This window comes from Oncorhynchus mykiss, chromosome 9, assembly GCF_013265735.2.
Source record: "Oncorhynchus mykiss isolate Arlee chromosome 9, USDA_OmykA_1.1, whole genome shotgun sequence".
Classification (NCBI taxonomy): Eukaryota; Metazoa; Chordata; class Actinopteri; order Salmoniformes; family Salmonidae; genus Oncorhynchus; species Oncorhynchus mykiss.
In genome coordinates, this window is record NC_048573.1 from 12,244,532 (window position 1) to 12,262,749 (window position 18,218).

Below are 18,218 nucleotides of genomic sequence, written 5' to 3' on the forward strand. Positions count from 1 at the left end.
GTGCCCACAAAGCTCATCACTAAGCTAAGGACCCTGGGACTAAACACCTCCCTCTGCAACTGGATCCTGGACTTCCTGACGGGCCGCCCCCAGATGGTAAGGTAGGCAACAACACATCTGCCACGCTGATCCTCAACACTGGGATCCCCAGGGTTGCATGCTTAGTCCCCTCTTAGTACTCTCTGTTCACCCACAACTGTGTGGCCAAGCAAAACATCAATACCATCATTAAGTTTGCTGACGACACAACAGTGGTAGGCCTGATCACCGACAACAAAGGGACAGCCAATAGGGAGGTGGTCAGAGAACTGTCAGTGTGTTGCCAGGACAACAACCTCTCTTTCAATGTGAGCAAGACAAAGGAGCTGATCGTGGACTATAGGTAAAGGAGGGTCGAACAGGCCCCCATTAACATCGACGGTGCTGAAGTGGAGCAGGTCGAGAGTTTCAAGTTCCTTGGTGTCCACATCACCAACAAACTATCATGGTCCAAACACACCAGGACAGTTTTGAAGAGGGCACGACAATACCTTTTCCCCCTCAGGAGACAGAAAATATTTGGCATGGGTCCCCAGATCCTCAAAAAGTTCTACAGCTGCACCATCGAGAGCATCCTGGCCGGATGCATCACCGCCTGGTATAAGACTCTACAGAGGGTAGTGCGTACGGCACTGTATATCACAGCGGCCAAGCTTCCTGATATCCAGGACCTATATAGTAGGCGGTGTCAGAGGAAAGCCTGAAAAATTGTCCTCGACTCCAGTCACCCAAGTCATAGACTGTTCTCTCTGCTACCGCGGGGTAAGCGGTACCGGAGCGCCAAGAATCATAAGGCTCCTTAACAGCTTCTACCCCCAAGCCATAAGACTGCTGAACAACTAATGAAATGGCCACCCGGACTATTGACATTGACACCCCTGCTACTACTCGTTGTTAATTATCTATGCAAATTACCTCAACTAACCTGTACCCCTGCACATTGACTTGGTACCGGTATAGGCTCGTTATTGTTATGTAAATGTATTGCGTTACTTTTTGATTGATTACATTTTTTTTACTTTAGTTTATTTTGTAAATATTTTATTAACTCTATTTCTTGAACTGCATTATTAGTTAACATATGTTGTATTCGGGGGCATGTGGCAAATACAATTTGATTTGAATAAAAGGCCACTCTAAAATGTGCAGTTTTGTCAATCAACACAATGCCACGATGTCTTATGTGTTGAGGTAGCGTGCAATTGGCATGCTGACTGCAGGAATGTCCACCATAGCTGTTGACTAAGAATGTAATGTTCATTTATTTACCATAAGCAGCCTCCAACGTGGTTTTAGAGATTTTGGCAGTATGACCATCTGGCCTCACAACCCATAGACCACGTGTAACCATGCCAGACCAGAACCTCTTCACCTACGGGATCGTCTGAGACCAGCCATGAAACTGAGGAGTATTTCCATCTGTAAATATATTTTTTAAAAAGGAAGTCCCAAAAAAATCCTTCTGATTGGCTGATCCTGGATCCCCAGTGGGTGGGCCTATGCCCTCCTAGGCCCACCCATGCCCAGTCATGTGAAATCCATAGATTCGGGCCTAATGAATGTATTTCAATTGACTGATTTCCTTATGAACTGTAATACGTAAAATTGTTGCATGTTGCGTTTATATTTTAATTCAGTATAGTTTTTTTTGCTGCTCAAAATGATAATTATTGGGCTATTAATGGGATTCAATGAATAAAATGGCCAGTGTAAGGGACTCAAGCAAAAAATGGGCCATTGTGTTAGAAATTCCAGAGCCGATGTCTGATCCCAGTCTGCCCCTGTTGCTATAGGATACCCCTCAGGACTCTGCTCTGCACCTCGGTTCGTTCTGTCATGCGTCATCCGAGCAAACTAACCGAAGGCTAGATCCATGACGTCAGAGCTCAACCGACTTACAGTGCAGTGGGCACAGCAATCTCTCTCTCTCTGTGTTACTCCCCTGCCTCTCATCACACACATAATGCATACCAAACTCTCTCCCAGTCCAAACATGTTTTATCCTGGAGCCCTGAAGGAGCAGCCAACCAGGACAGAAGGGCGCAAAATAAAAGCGAATTAAGCTTGACAATCAGCACTTTGAGGGCGGCCGCGGCATGTACCACCAATACGGTACACTACAGTCGTAAAGCAAAAACCTCTGGTAATTTTATACAGGCGACAATAATACCCGTTCTACTATATCTCTCGATGGCTTGATTCTTTTGAAGCCTATCCTCGGTGGTTTTCGGTCAAGGCACGGCCAGGGCTCAAGCCTTCGAGATGCACGGTGGCTGCTGCTGCCGCCAACCACTGCACCACAACACGGACACCGCCACGGGCCCAGTTCTATCATGGTTTTCAAACGGAGAGCGAGGTAAGTACATCGGGGTTATGTTCGGTCGGGACCGGGGGCATGCATTGGCGGTGGGAGCACAACGGAGGTTGAGAACGATAGATAGGGCTCTGAAATTATGATTGAAACTGAAGCTGAGATTGATACAGTGACCGCAGCTGTGGTCTGTGCAGACAGGACCTGAAAGGAGAGAAGCCTTTGCCTTACCAACAAAGGCCCCCCTTTCGTTCGTGCGAGAATGTGTCTTGCTTATACCCTTCATTGAGTTATATAATGTATGTTGGCGTCTCGAAATATAGCCTAACTTCGCCTCGCCACTGGCTGCCTTGCTTGTAGTAAGTAGAATCATCATGCTTGCTTGTGTGACAAAATCAAATCCGTGCTTTGGCAGACACTGTTTATGATTCGGCTATGTTGTAGGCTATCAAGCAAGATTCATTTTCAATAAAACGCTACACTGTTGTGTAATTGCTAGCTTCATCTTTCAGCCCGGAAATCGTTGTTCTTGATTGAACATCTGGGCACATTTAAGTATATCCCCCCCCCCCCCCATCTCCAGTTTTATAATTATTTTATTATAGTAATAAATCCGTGTATTGTAGCATTTATCGAAGCGTGGGTAGTTATACACTGTGACAAACATTACAGTGGGACATTTGGTGAAAACTGTAACAGGCTATCTAACAGTACAATGCATTCTATTGTTCTGGCATTTGTTAAGCTCTTCATGCAAAACGTCCAGTGGTGAACAGTGAGGCTTTGCACAGTCCATTGATTTAATTACAGTACCACTAAACCAGGGATGGGCGTTAGTTCATTTCGGGCAATTGTACACATTTTGCCATGGGGCATTGAGAAACTGTTGCCGTTTTACAGCAAATTTCCTGCAATTCTACACGTCTTTCCATTGGGTGGAGAGAAATGTTTGCAGGTTTTAATATCTGAGTTAAACAAAAAATCAATTGGAGCCGGTAATTCGACCATGATTACTTAGTTTATATAGCTGGCCTCGAGACTAATTTACCAATCTAAAAATGGTTAGCTGACATGGGCTAATTGAGTGACTATCAGTGACCGACATAAGAGAGAGAGAAAAAAACATTTCGAAATTGCACCTTGTGTAGTCAGTCTAATGTTCTAACTTGCAACAGTAAATTGAGCCCAACTGAGTTCACCCCCCCCCTAAAAAAAATAATTGTTGTCTACTCTCACGATTTTGCAAGCGTTGTAAGCGCTGATAAATTGTCATTCACTGCTTTGTTTATAGTACAGTACACTGAGTATGAACAACATCAGACTCAGTGTACTGTACTAGCTGAATGATACATACGGGTGCTTCTCGCTGGTCATCACAACCCTGAAGTCATATTTGTTTGGTGAGCCATACAACTCTGCCTCTCTCCCCATATCTCTCTCCCAGCTCTCACACTCCCTCTTTCTGTTCTCCATATTTATTTGTCCATTCTGTCTCCCCCTCCGCCCTCTCCCCTCCCCTTATATTAGCTTGGTATGTTATATCATATTTGTTTGGTGAGCCATACAACTCTGCCTCTCTCCCCATATCTCTCTCCCAGCTCTCACACTCCCTCTTTCTGTTCTCCATATTTATTTGTCCATTCTGTCTCCCCCTCCGCCCTCTCCCCTCCCCTTATATTAGCTTGGTATGTTATATATTTGTTTGATGACCCTTTGTAAATCTCTCTCCCCAGAAGGATGTGACTGGGGCCCATGTGGATCTGAACCCTTAAATAATAATATAACGACAACAATAATAATATTTATTTTTCTCTCTCTCTCTCTGTCCAGGAGGATGCGTCTTGGGCTGGGGTGCTATCGGGTGGGTCCCACGTGGCTCTGGAAGGCCCTGCTGGTGTTCGTGGCCATTGCCTTCGCAGGACAGCTCCTGGGAGTCATCTACAACAAAAGGTCAGAGGTCATCTAGCTTTTAGCCTGGTCACCTAGCCTGGCCACTCAGCACCTAGCCTGGTCACCCAACCCGGTCCCAGATCAGTTTGTGCTGTCTTGCCAACTTCTATGGCTGCACCCGCCCTGCAGCTTTTGTTGTTCTACTTCACCACCATCATCACCATCATCAATCAAATCAAATGTACTCATAAAACCCTTTTCGCATCAGCCAATGTCACAAAGTGCTATACAGAAACCCAGCAAGCAATGCAGATGTAGAATCATGGTGGCTAGGAAAAACTCCCTAGAAAGGCAAGAACCTAGGACGAAACCTAGAGAGGAACCAGGCTCTGAGGGGTGGCCAGTCCTCTTCTGGCTGTGCCGGGTGGAGATTATAACAGAACGTGGCCAAGATGTTAAAACGTTTATAGATGACTAGCAGGGTCAAATAATAATAATCACCGTGGTTGTAGAGGGTGCAACAGGTCAGCACCTCAGGAGTAAATGTCAGTTGGCTTTTCATAGCCGAACATTCATCTTCTTCTTCTTCTTCTGTTATTACTCTATCTGTGATTTCATTCTGCTCTTCAATAGAAAATAGATTAGAAAATACTAAGATAGAGCTGTCTTCTGTAACTGCCTAAAGGTCCTCCTATAGCTCCTCCCATCAGCCTCCACTGTTTTTTTTAATAAAAAAGTCAGGCAAGTCAGTTAAGAACAAATTCTTATTTACAATGACGGCCTATACTGGACGGTGCTGGGCCAATTGTGCGCCGCCCTATGGGACCCCCAATCATGGCCGGTTGTGATACAGCCAGGACTCGAACCAGGGTCTGTAGTGACATCTCTAGCACTGAGATGCAGTGCCTTAGACCACTGCGCCACTCGGGAGCCCTATGGTGGGTGCATAGACAGATAACAGGACAGATGAGGCAGAACAGAAGACAGCAAGACTGGTTTGACTGGATCTCTAGGCTGGCATGCTCTTGGGAAGACTTAGGTGTATTGCCTGGGGCTGCATATGTTGACTGGTTGATTTATATTATTTCATTCACCATTTGGTTCACAGCCCATATGGGTAGACACTCTTCAATGAATATTTGTGCACAAAACAACATTACAAAAAACAGCTTATTAGGATACAAGCTTCAGCCAAATGGGCCTTGGGTTGGGCAGGTTACATTGTATATTGCCAAAGCAGCAATACACCTTTTTCTTTTGTCTCTCTCTGTCCCTGTCTCTCTCTGTCCCTGTCCCCCAATAGCCTCCAGCAGGACAGGTCGTGGTGGTTGTTCTCATCCGATGGCCAGGGCCCGTCTCTGGGCTTCTGTCGGCCCCGCAGCCACGTCATGTTCCTGAAAACCCACAAGACAGCCAGCAGCACCGTCCTCAACATTCTCTACCGATACGGAGAGGTACAGACTCCATCTCCACATTCAAGGGAAACATTTTCATGTTAAAAAAAGAACAAAGCTGTGCAAAAATACTGTAAACCTCATAATAATCTGGCAATTGGATTCTTCTTCTTCTAGGAGAAGGACCTGCGCTTCGCCCTGCCTCTGGGGTATCAGTTCGGCTACCCCCTCCCTTTCAACGCCCACAGGGTCAAAGGTTACAGAGGGCCCCGTGTGGCAGAATTCAGCATCATTGGAAACCACATGCGCTTCAACAAACCAGAGGTACTGCATAGGTACTTCAGGGGCGTATTCATTACGTCAATTCCGTTGCAAAACATTTCTTAAACGGAACAAAACAGGGAGGGACCTACCTGAATTTGTCCAATAGAAACTCTTGTTTTGCACTGTTTACTTCCATTTGGTTTTTAAACGGTTTCCGCAATGAATATGCCCCAGATACGCCCCAAAATTATATAAGTAGAACATTTTCCACATTTTATTTGAAGGTTATTTTTTAAATTCTAGAAATACATGTTGCCATTTTATTTCTTGAGGAAATTAAATTAAGTAAAATCCAATGTTTTGGTATTGTCGTATGTTAGCAAAACACAGATTGTAATTTGAATCGAGGCTGATGATATCTTTTGTAGGTCTGTCAGTGTTTCGTTAACTACTCATGTCACTGTTGGAAAAGAAAGGACTGAATGTTTAAGTTGTATGTACTGTAGGTGAATGTTTCAACAGGAGTTAGCTACGTATTATAACTGAAGAAGGAGCAGGGATACTGTGTGTGGGTGTGTGTATAATACTTTTGATAGCAGGACAAACCAGAGCTAAAACGGGTTTGTTAGTTTGAGATGACAGTGCATGCTGACATTCTGTGTTATCTGCAGTGGTGGAAAAAATACCCAAATGCCATACTGGAGTAAAAGTAGAAATACCTTAATTTAAAGTTACTCAAGTAAAAGTGAAAGTTACCCAGTAAAATACTACTTGAGTAAAAGTATAGATACAGTTGAAGTCGGAAGTTTACATACACCTTAGCCAAATACATTTAAACTCAGTTTTTCACAATTCTTGACATTTAATCCTAGTAAAAATTCCCTGTCTTAGGTCAGTTAGGATCACCACTTTATTTTAAGAATGTGAAAAGTCAGAATAATAGTAGAGAGAATAATTTATTACAGCTTTTATTTCTTTCATCACATTCCCAGTGGGTCAGAAGTTTGCATACACTCAATTAGTATTTGGTAGCATTGCCTTTAAATTGTTTAACTTGGGTCAATCATTTCGGGTAGACTTCCACAAGCTTCCCACAATAAGTTGGGTGAATGTTGGCCCATTCTTCCTGACAGAGCTGGTGTAACGGAGTCAGGTTTGTAGGCCTCCTTGTTCGCACGCGCTTTTTCAGTTCTGCCCACAAATTTTCTATGGGATTGAGGTCAGGGCTTTGTGATGGCCACTCCAATACCTTGACTTTGTTGTCCTTAAGCCATTTTTGCCACAACTTTGGAAGTATGCTTGGGGTCATTGTCCATTTGGAAGACCCATTTGTGACCAAGCTTTAACTTCCTGACTGATGTCTTGAGATGTTGCTTCAATATATCCACGTAATTTTCCTCCCTCATGATGCCATCTATTTTGTGAAGTGCACCAGTCCCTCCTGCAGCAAAGCACCCCCACAACATGATGCTGCCACCCCCGTGCTTCATGGTTGGGATGGTGTTCTTCGGCTTGCAAGCCTCCCCCTTTTTCCTCCAAACATAATGATGGTCATTATTGCCAAACAGTTCTATTTTTGTTTCATCAGACCAGAGGACATTTCTCCAGAAGGTACGATCTTTGTCCCCATGTGCAGTTGTAAACCGTAGTCTGGCTTTTTTATGGCAGTTTTGGAGCAGTGGCTTCTTCCTTGCTGAGCGGCCTTTCAGGTTATGTCGATATAGGACTCGTTTTACTGTGGATATAGATACTTTTATACCTGTTTCCTCCAGCATCTTCACAAGGTCCTTTGCTGCTGTTCTGGGATTGATTTGCACTTTTCGCACCAAAGTACGTACAACCTCTAGGAGACAGACCGCGTCTCCTTCCTGAGTTGTATTACGGCTGCATGGTCCCATGGTGTTTATACTTGCGTACTATTGTTTGTATAAATTAATGTGGTACCTTCAGGCATTTGAATGAAAAAGGAAACCGCACACTGCTCTTGATAGTATCCCTGATCTTTAGTAAGCTTATGTATCGTCCTCACAGCCTTCGTCAGAGCTTTTGTGATTTTTTTTAAAATTAGCACCCTTATGTAGACCTAGCCCCAGGTCTACAATTTTCTTCTGAGGTCTTAACTGATTTATTTTGATTTTCCCATCATGCCAAGCAAAGAGGCACTGAGTTTGAAGGTAGGCCTTGAAATACATCCACAGGTACACCTCCAATTGACTCCAATAATGTAAATTAGCCTATCAGAAGCTTCTAAAGCCATGACATAATTTTCTGGAATTTTCCAAGCTGTTTAAAGGCACAGTCAACTTAGTGTATGTAAACTTCTGAACCACTGGAATTGTGATACAGTGAATTACAATTTGAAATAATCTGTCTAAACAATTGTTGGAAAAATGACTTGTCATGCACAAAGTAGATGTCCTAACCGACTTGCCAAAACTATAGTTTGTTAACAATACATTTGTGGAGTGGTTGAAAAAGGAGTTTTTGACTCCAACCTAAGTGTATGTAAACTTCCGACTTCAACTGTACCTTCTTAATAGAAAGTTACTCAAGTAAAATAGAGTTACCCAGTAAAATACTACTCGAGTAAAAGTCTAGAAGTATTTGGTTCAAAATATACCTAAGTATCAAAAGTCAATGTAATTGATTAAATATACGTCAGAATCCAAAGTAAAAGTTCAAATATGTTCAAATTCCTTATATTAAACAAAGCAGACATCACCATTTTCTTGTTTTGAAAATATACGGATGGCCAGGTGCACATTCCAACACTGAGACATAATTTGCAAATTATGCATGTGTTTAGTGAGTCTGCCAGATCAGAGGCAGTAGGGATGGCCAGGGATGTTCTCTTGATAAGTGTGTGAATTTGAATATTTTCCTGTCCTGCTAAGCATTCAAAATATAACGAGTACTTTTGGGTGTCAAGGAAAATGCCATGATTTCATGACAATAACATCCTATTTAACAGTTTGACGATGGCATTCGTCACTCATTTTCTTTCTCCATGACCTTTGACCCCTCTAACCTCTCACTTCTGACCTCTCTTCTTCTGCGGTCTACTCCAGGTAGAGAAGGTGATGCCAGCCGACACCTTCTATTTCTCCATCCTTCGTGACCCTGTAGCGCTCACTGAGTCGTCCTACGCCTACTACAAATCCGTTGCCCCTGCCTTCAGGAAAGCCAAAGGTACATCATAGTGCATAGGCCTCCGGAGTGGTGTCACTAAAGAATCGGGTTCGATCCCAGGCTGTGTCGCAGCCGTCTGTGTTGCGACCGGGAGACCCATGAGGCGGTGCACAATTTGGCCCAGCGTCGTCCAGGTTAGGGGAGAGTTTGGCCCAGCGTGGTCCGGGTTAGGGGAGGGTTTGGCCCAGCGTCGTCCGGGTTAGGGGAGGGTTTGGCCCAGCGTCGTCCGGGTTAGGGGAGGGTTTGGCCCAGCGTCGTCCGGGTTAGGGGAGGGTTTGGCCCAGCGTCGTCCGGGTTAGGGGAGGGTTTGGCCCAGCGTCGTCCGGGTTAGGGGAGGGTTTGGCCCAGCGTCGTCCGGGTTAGGGGAGGGTTTGGCCCAGCGTCGTCCGGGTTAGGGGAGGGTTTGGCCCAGCGTCGTCCGGGTTAGGGGAGGGTTTGGCCCAGCGTCGTCCGGGTTAGGGGAGGGTTTGGCCCAGCGTCGTCCGGGTTAGGGGAGGGTTTGGCCCAGCGTCGTCCGGGTTAGGGGAGGGTTTGGCCCAGCGTCGTCCGGGTTAGGGGAGGGTTTGGCCCAGCGTCGTCCGGGTTAGGGGAGGGTTTGGCCCAGCGTCGTCCGGGTTAGGGGAGGGTTTGGCCCAGCGTCGTCCGGGTTAGGGGAGGGTTTGGCCCAGCGTCGTCCGGGTTAGGGGAGGGTTTGGCCCAGCGTCGTCCGGGTTAGGGGAGGGTTTGGCCCAGCGTCGTCCGGGTTAGGGGAGGGTTTGGCCCAGCGTCGTCCGGGTTAGGGGAGGGTTTGTCCTTGTCTCTTCGCGCTCTAGAAACTCCTTGTGGCATGCACGCTGACTTCGCTGTTTCCGCCGACACTTTGGTGTGGCGTGTGAAGAAGTAGTGTGGCTTGGCAGGGTCTTTTTTTCGGAGGACGCAAGGCTCTCGACGTTCGCCTCTCCCGAGTCCATACGGGAGTTGCAGCGATGGGACAAGACTGCTAATTGGATGTCATGAAATTGGGGAGGAAAAAGGGTTAAAAAGTGCAAAAATGTAAAATAAAACAACAGCATACAACAATTTGTTGAACTACCTAGTCAGGGTCAATTCTATTTCAATTCCAGTCAATTCAGAATGTTAACCAAATTCCAATTCCACATTTTCCTCATTGAAAAGCATTTAAGTGTACTTCCTGAATTGACTGGAATTGATCCCAATGCTATTATCGATATAATATCGTCCAAAATAACATTGAGATATGTAATTGTATAGACCCCCCCCCCCCCCTCCCATCACCAATGTATATATAGTCTGGATGCTATCAAATGAATAGCCTCATTGAGGACATTTTAGGTTTTCTTTTTTTTTTTCTTTTTTACCCCTTTTTCTCCCCATTTTCGTGGTATCCAATTGTTGTAGTAGCTACTATCTTGTCTCATCGCTACAACTCCCGTATGGGCTCGGGAGAGACGAAGGTTGAAAGTCATGCGTCCTCCGATACACAACCCAACCAGCCGCACTGCTTCTTAACACAGCGCGCATCCAACCCGGAAGCCAGCCGCACCAATGTGTCGGAGGCTACACCGTGCACCTGGCAACCTTGGTTAGCGCGCACTGCGCCCGGCCCGCCACAGGAGTCGCTGGTGCGCGATGAGACAAGGACATCCCTACTGACCAAGCCCTCCCTAACCCGGACGACGCTAGGCCAATTGTGCGTCGCCCCACGGACCTCCCGGTCGCGGCCGGTTACGACAGGGCCTGGGCCCAGGGACTCTGATGGCACAGCTAGCGCTGCAGTACAGCGCCCTTAACCACTGCGCCACCCGGGAGGCCCATTTTAGGTTTTCTAATCTTAATCTAATCTTAATCTGACAGGCCTAGGAGACTTCGCCGACAACCCCCAGAAGTACTACGACCCCCGTCTCCGTAACAACCACTACGCTCGCAACCTGCTGTGGTACGACTTCGGCCTGGACCACAACGCCAACTTCTCCACCACACTGACGCAACGAGGTGAAGTGGCCATTCGACGTGCCTTCAAACTCATCCTGGTCTCGGAGCACTTTGACGAATCCATGGTACTGCTCCGCCACGCCCTCTGTTGGCCTCTGGACGCTGTCGTCTCCTTTAGCCTGAACGCCCGGCAGCAAAAGTCCAATGGAGGCAGCTCCTGGGTGGATAAAGCGGCCGCTGCTCAGCACCCCGCCATGGCTCTCACAGACAACCAACGGCAGAAGCTCCGGGAGTGGAACGCCCTGGACTGGCACCTCTATCAGGCATTCAACCGCTCCTTTTGGGACGAGGTGGATCGCTTTGGGAGAGCCAGAATGGACCAAGAGGTCGTTCTACTCCGGACCCGCCGGGAGTTGCTGGCCAAAGCTTGCCTGAGGGAAGGCGGGAGGCCGGTAGAGGCAAGCCGCATCCGGGACAAGAACATCAGGCCCTTCCAGAGCGGTTTGGTGAAGATCCTAGGATATGAGCTCCAGCCTGGGCTGGACAACGCTACCCGTCAGGCCTGTCTGAGGATGATCAGGCCGGAGATCCAGTATAAAGACCTGCTAGATGCCAGGCAGTTCCCCAGGGCAGCTCCCCAGCCTGCCCAGGCTCCGCCCCCAGCTATCCCTGCTGGGGGAGCCTACATGAGGAAAGGCCCCTCCCAACTCAGGACAGGAGAGCTGGGAGTGGAGGGAGGAGGGAGGATGGGGGAGGAGGAGAGGGACTGGGACGGGAGTCGGTTATCGCGTAGTAATAATAATAACCAAACATTGGTGCGAGAGAGGTGGAAGAGAGGGGAAAAGGAACATAAGATAGTTTTCCATCCAGAATTAATTCCAGGTGGGGAGTGGATAAGACTAAACCCCGACTGAGCCTGTGTACTCGTACTCAAGCACTTGTTGAGTATTTATATTACTCAAGTACTCCGAAAGACCCATTCTCCCTCCAACCCTGCTGTACCTCCACTTTATTGTACATTCCTGTTTTTTTGGCACATCTTACGACTCCTTTTATGAACGGTTATGACTCCCTTATGTTCATATTGACTTTGTAAGGGTGCGAATTATGGGGAAGCTAAGCTTCCCTGAATGACACATGAGCTCCTCCTAAAGATAACAAAAGTCCAACATTAAATTTTTTTCTGGGAGGGGTATTGATAATTTGACCTAGACACGCACCGACAGCAAGACGCATCAATCTTACCGCTTAGTATGTGTTGCCCATGTATCTGATGCTGTCGGGACCAAACAAGTATGACAGAGGGGCGGCGTTTCGCACGCTCGGATCCTTTCTCTGGTGAGAGACAAGTAACTGCCAAAATAAAGGAAACACCAACATCAAGTGTCTTAATAGAGCGTTGGCTCACAATAGCTTCAATGCTCATTCCGCTGTGGCATAGATTCTGGAACTCTAAGTGTCTGGAACTCTATTGGAGCGATGTGACACCATTCTTCCATGACAAATTCCATAATTTGGTGTTTTGTTGATGGCGGTGGAAAATGCTGTCTCAGGCACCACTCCAGAATCTCCCATAAGTGTTCAATTGGGTTGAGTTCTGTAGACTGAGATAAACACCCTTTAAACCCCTTATGCTCATTTGAGACCCCTCTTTCAAAGTCACTGATATCTCTTCTAGTCATGGTAGCCAAAATAATGGGCAACTGGGCATTTTTGTACATGACACTAAGCATGATGGGATGTTAATTGCTTAATAAACTCAGGAACCACACCTGTGTGGAACCACCTGCTTACAATATACTTTGTATCCCTCATTTACTCAAGTGTTTCCTTTATTTTGGCAGTTACATATAGATTCATTCTGCCAATTGAAGGAAAATGACTTAACTTATTTTTGTATAAAAAAATAAATATTGTTCACATTTTTGGGGAAACATGGCTTCCCTTGGCATCCAAGAATACACTCACTGTAGAAGGCCTAATGACAATCACCAAATGTCATTACACTGATGGTGTCTATAGCAGATGTCTCTTTCTATTAATTAAATGGCGCGTGCACAGGGCACTGTTTGGATGCTGTAATTATTTTGGAGTGGAGGAACGTGCACAGCCGCAGGTAGCCGACTTTTTGAAGTGATATGTGTTACAATCAGATGACTACTTCATGACTTGTTGTGCTCATGCCACATTAAAATGTAATACATTTTTACAGTTAAACGATAATAATATCTTTACTATTAGGCCAATAAAAAAACTGTTTCCTAGTAGACGCTCCCCTGAATGTCACAGTATAGTTCGCTCTCCGGACTTTATGAACACTGGACATGAAATGGAATTGCATCGCATTCAGTGGACCAACTGTCAATCAAAAAGTTTACTTCTCTGCTTGAGATTCGGAGGTCCAACTTCTTTTGCACAATCAAAATGTCAGCATTTTTTTTGTTTTTAGAAAAAAAGCTTGGCTTTTACCTTTTTCTTGAATGCTAATGTTAAAACAGCAAACAGGCAGCCAGCCATAGCTACTGTAAATGCTGGGGTAGGGATGATGTGAGTTGCATGTTCTGACTGAGGATCGGAATGGAATTCCTTCCTCTGAACGCAGTGTGCCTGGCGTTGGAAAAGTAGTTCACATGAAGCAGTGGAGGCTGGTGTGAGGAGGACAGCTCATAATGGCTGGAATGCAATGAAAGGAACGGCAACAATCACATGGTTTCCATGTGTTTGATAGCATTCTATTCATGCCATTCCAATGAGCCTGTCCTATCATTTAAAGTGACACTAGCCTCCACTGATACAAAGCCAGCATTGAAGAGCAGTGAATCTCACAATAGGCCTTACTGTGATGTCTTCTAGAGAGATAGATGGAGAACATCTTAAAGGCCCAGTGCAGCTGTTTTTATATCAATGTCAAATCATTTCTGTCTACCAATTAAGTAATAGACTTCTATTAAAAAGGGCAAAAATAGTTTCTTTATGAAAAATTCTCAAGCTAGAATTTAGCTTGGACTGTCGGGGCGGGGATTATAGCTGTTATTGGCAGAGAGGATTTTAACTCTTTGTTATTGTTATCTATAAAACCATTTATCGCATGGTGATGTCACCATGGATAGCCGTAACTCCCGCCTATACAAGCCTGCTGATTTAGAAGGTCCTGTGTAGATATTTTTATTTTTCGACCAGCAACTTTCAGGAAATAACACTGATAATAAAAAATTTAAAAAACTTCTACGGTGTTAGTTCCATCAACGGTGTCAATTATATAACAGAATGTTGACTGCACTGGGCCTTTAATGTTAACACACGGTACTTTGATAGGGACCGACATGTACTGTATCTGAACTGAAGCACTGTGGTTGAATGGATAGCAAGTCTGACTATTCACTTTTTTAAGTGTGGCTTTTCATACACTGTACATACCGTATGTAATATAGTATACACAGTATTTCCCTGGCTCAATGGTGAGTTTCAATGCGAGCTAGGATTCCACCCCCTCCACATAGATATTCACATGTGAAGCCTGAGTACATCTCATGCATACCTTACATACAAGAACACCTATGTACATCATATCTTACATAGTATATACATTTTAACACACACACACACACACACACTGTACTCTGTCATGCTTGACAGCGTAAATGAATCATGGAAGCTCATTAAAATGCATTCTCACATGTCAGCCAGCCAGCGCAATTGGTGTCAGGTGACCATGGGGTGCATATATAAAGGTACGCCATCTGGTGGTGTGGAGGTGTAATGCTATAATCCTGGTCCCAGATCTAGGTGTGCTGTATTAACCAACTCTTAGACCAGGCTATAGCAATGCCACTGAGTACCAGGATGTTATTATTGGTTGACGATCTTACTAGTGTAAGATCCACACATGTATTAATGTCTTTGGTGGAACAAGCTGTGATTTTTGGAGCGAATCTGTGACCAAGTCAGTTCATTTTTATTAAGCAATCTAGATGACATAATTTCTGGTGTGTCACAGCATCTTTGAACAGAACAGAATTTACCTGAAGCTTCTTTAAACAACAGGGGGGGACACACAGCTATCGTTTCCCTTTCCATTCACCACTCCAGGTGCAGTGTAATCTATTTCAAGTTTTATTTATTTTTTATCATTTTGGCACATTTTTCAGATGTAAGTGGTATATTTTCTAAGCTCTATGTACAAAACTCTAAACTGATAACACGTGTAATGCCTCCTGTCTTATGTTCAGAACCTTTGATTGTGCATTCATTGAGGTTGCACACATCTTTCACCCCTGGGTCATTCCATAAAATACAACATTTAGTTAAGTCACCAATACATCAGGTAATGAATGATAGGCTCACCATTTAGTCATTTTAACTAACATTAAATACAATAGCAAATAATACAAGATACACATTGTAAAAACTGTTATTTTTGAATTGCTGTTAGAAAGAATAGTAGTAAAATCTAATTTTCCATACAGAATTTGACTATAACTTGACATGCACAATTTTAGTTTCATTATCCTCATACAGTACTACAGTAGATACAGTACTACAGTGCATACAGTACTGTGGTCAAATAATCAGATATAGTGGTATTGTAAAGCAGTCGGCTGGTAAAAACGTACCACGGTGTTGTATGCCATTTCTGCCCCATGGACAAATGTACAATATCACCTTTTCTACGTGACTTTTCAACTGATACAGTATCACCTGTGTGTCTGCTTGAAATTCATCAGCTAAATGTATACGGTATAATCCCAGGTATTTCAGCAGTGCATTGTACATTACGCTATAATGGTAACACATAGGGAGTCTTTGTCCTATTGAAGCACACTGGCTGATGGAGAATGATGATGTAGTATTTACAGCCACATCCATACATGATTTGAAATTGACAGTGTTCAGTTATCAAGCTATACACGTTAGCTAGGCACTACATCATGTTGTTTCAGTAGTGAGCAGTTTGATTAAGTAATAGTTAATTGTATTGTTTGCAATTGACAAAATCATATCAAAAGTAAAGTGAATATTGCGTTTTGAAAAGCAGATACTTATATTGAATATGCATCCGAATTGAAAGAGTGATTCGCTGGAGAGAACAAGTAACACTGAATTTGTTTGGTGCTCAGTCAATGGAAAATGTGCTTAGAGTTTTGAAATATGAGCCATTTTGATGATCTGTTTAGATTTCTGTGCTTAGAGTTGTGAAATTATATTATATTATTATTATTATTATTATAAATTGCACCAAAGGGATTGAAAAAAAACTTGAATGACTTGGTATTACCATTGTGAAAGTGGCGTCTGTTAGTGTGTGACAAACAGTCAAGGAATTAATTGTCCATAAAACCTAGAACATTTATTACAGAATCACATTGACACACTAGCCTACTGCAGTTTTACAACTGTTAAATTCACCTTTTAAGGAAAAGCTGTTACGCCGTTCTGTTATGAGGTGTGACGTTTTAGCATTTTATTTCATCTCCGTACACTACACTCCGTTGGGTAACTGCCATTTTTTTGTTGAGTTCATGCAGTTTACTCAACAGCAATACAGTTGATCCATCCACAACTGAAATATATTTTTACATTTATGTCAACGGTTAGACTTAACTAGAAATGGAATTTGTTGGTTACATCAACTGGTAACATCAACTGCTATGTCTTTCATTGTGTCTATGTTATGAACCATGGTTATGGTGGGCTTCTCAACTAAAAGCCCATTTCACTGTCTCTGTTTGTAGTTTTTGATCGTCTTCACTAAGACTCGGAGATGGTGGTTTTTGGTGGTGGTTTCAAGAGAAAAATAAAATGTTGAATGACAAAGATAAACGCTAATAAAACAGTTTTTTTTCCCCCCTTAAACTGTACATTTTGGGAACAGGGCTTTAAAAATGACTGTTTCTGTGTTCATCATTACTTTTTAAAATCTCTTGTATATATTGTATGTATTATTTTAAGGTACATTTGACTTGAGTGCACTGTTTTTTTGTTTATTTTATTTTTACATTTAAGAGCTAATGGAAACATACACACATTGATACACAATTTAATTATGTTGATTATCCCATTTCTTTGAGTCATAATTATTATAATATTAACAATATACAAAAACACACAAAATGTACAGTACGTGACCCAAGTTTCTACATTTATTCATTATTAATTAAAGCAATGGCAAGAATACAACCACACACACACACAAAGCAGTGACTGATATAGGCAAATGTATCTACTGACAATACTGTAAGAAATTGTCATTTTGTTCCTCCAAACTTGTTAATTTTTAAAGTGATAAGGATTCACACTTCTTGAAAGCGGCCTGTAAGGCAACTCTACCCCCAAGTCTGATGTTTAACCAGAGGTTGAGAGTCTCACAGGCTACTTTCAAGGCATCTTGGTGCAGATTGCTATGCCCGTACAGAAAAACCACATGATTTCCCATGTGGAACATTTCACGTGTCTTCACATGTTGTCACGTGTTCTCACACTAACGGCTCATACGATCACACAAATTCATGTGGTTTTGGAACACTATATGTGAAATTCCTGGGTGGTACTGTGATAATGCTACTTTTCTGTTGACCTCTCTACTATTGACTTTATACACTATTCTCACATGATGGGAACCATGTTACATATTGTATGTCTGTGAGAATGTATGGTACTGTACACTATTGAAATAAAGGGTTCTTGTCTCATGTATGTTGACTTGAAGAATACTCACCTGGAATCATGGGATATGTTTTCTCACTGCCATTAAAAAAAAAAACAGAATAAGGTGTTGAAGCAACGAAATGTAACTTAAATACATTTTCATTCCACCCAATAGTATTATAGATTGAATGGATATCATTGTGATTTAATGAATTTGTATGGGAAAACCAAGGAAATAGTAACTAGGGTAAATCGAGGGAATAGAAACTTTCTTTGATAGGCCTAACATTAACAAACAACCATAATGTACAGGTTTGATAGGCCTAACATTAACAAACAACCATAATGTACTGGTTTGATAGGCCTAACATTAACAAACAACCATAATGTACAGGTTTGATAGGCCTAACATTAACAAACAACCATAATGTACAGGTTTGATAGGCCTAACATTAACAAACAACCATAATGTACAGGTTTGATAGGCCTAACATTAACAAACAACCATAATGTACAGGTTTGATAGGCCTAACATTAACAAACAACCATAATGT

At 43.5% G+C, this 18,218-nt stretch overlaps 1 protein-coding gene across 1 annotated transcript; it reads left to right on the forward strand.

Moving 5' to 3' along the window:
• Positions 1–1,857: 1,857 nt before the first annotated feature.
• Positions 1,858–17,733, forward strand: LOC110531458 (galactose-3-O-sulfotransferase 2). The gene is made up of 6 exons (XM_036987351.1): positions 1,858–2,395; positions 4,181–4,300; positions 5,544–5,694; positions 5,812–5,958; positions 8,967–9,087; positions 10,942–17,733. Exons 1-6 carry the CDS (start codon positions 2,373–2,375, stop codon positions 11,931–11,933), a joined length of 1,554 nt encoding a protein of 517 aa, XP_036843246.1. The 5' UTR covers positions 1,858–2,372; the 3' UTR covers positions 11,934–17,733.
• Positions 17,734–18,218: the final 485 nt, after the last annotated feature.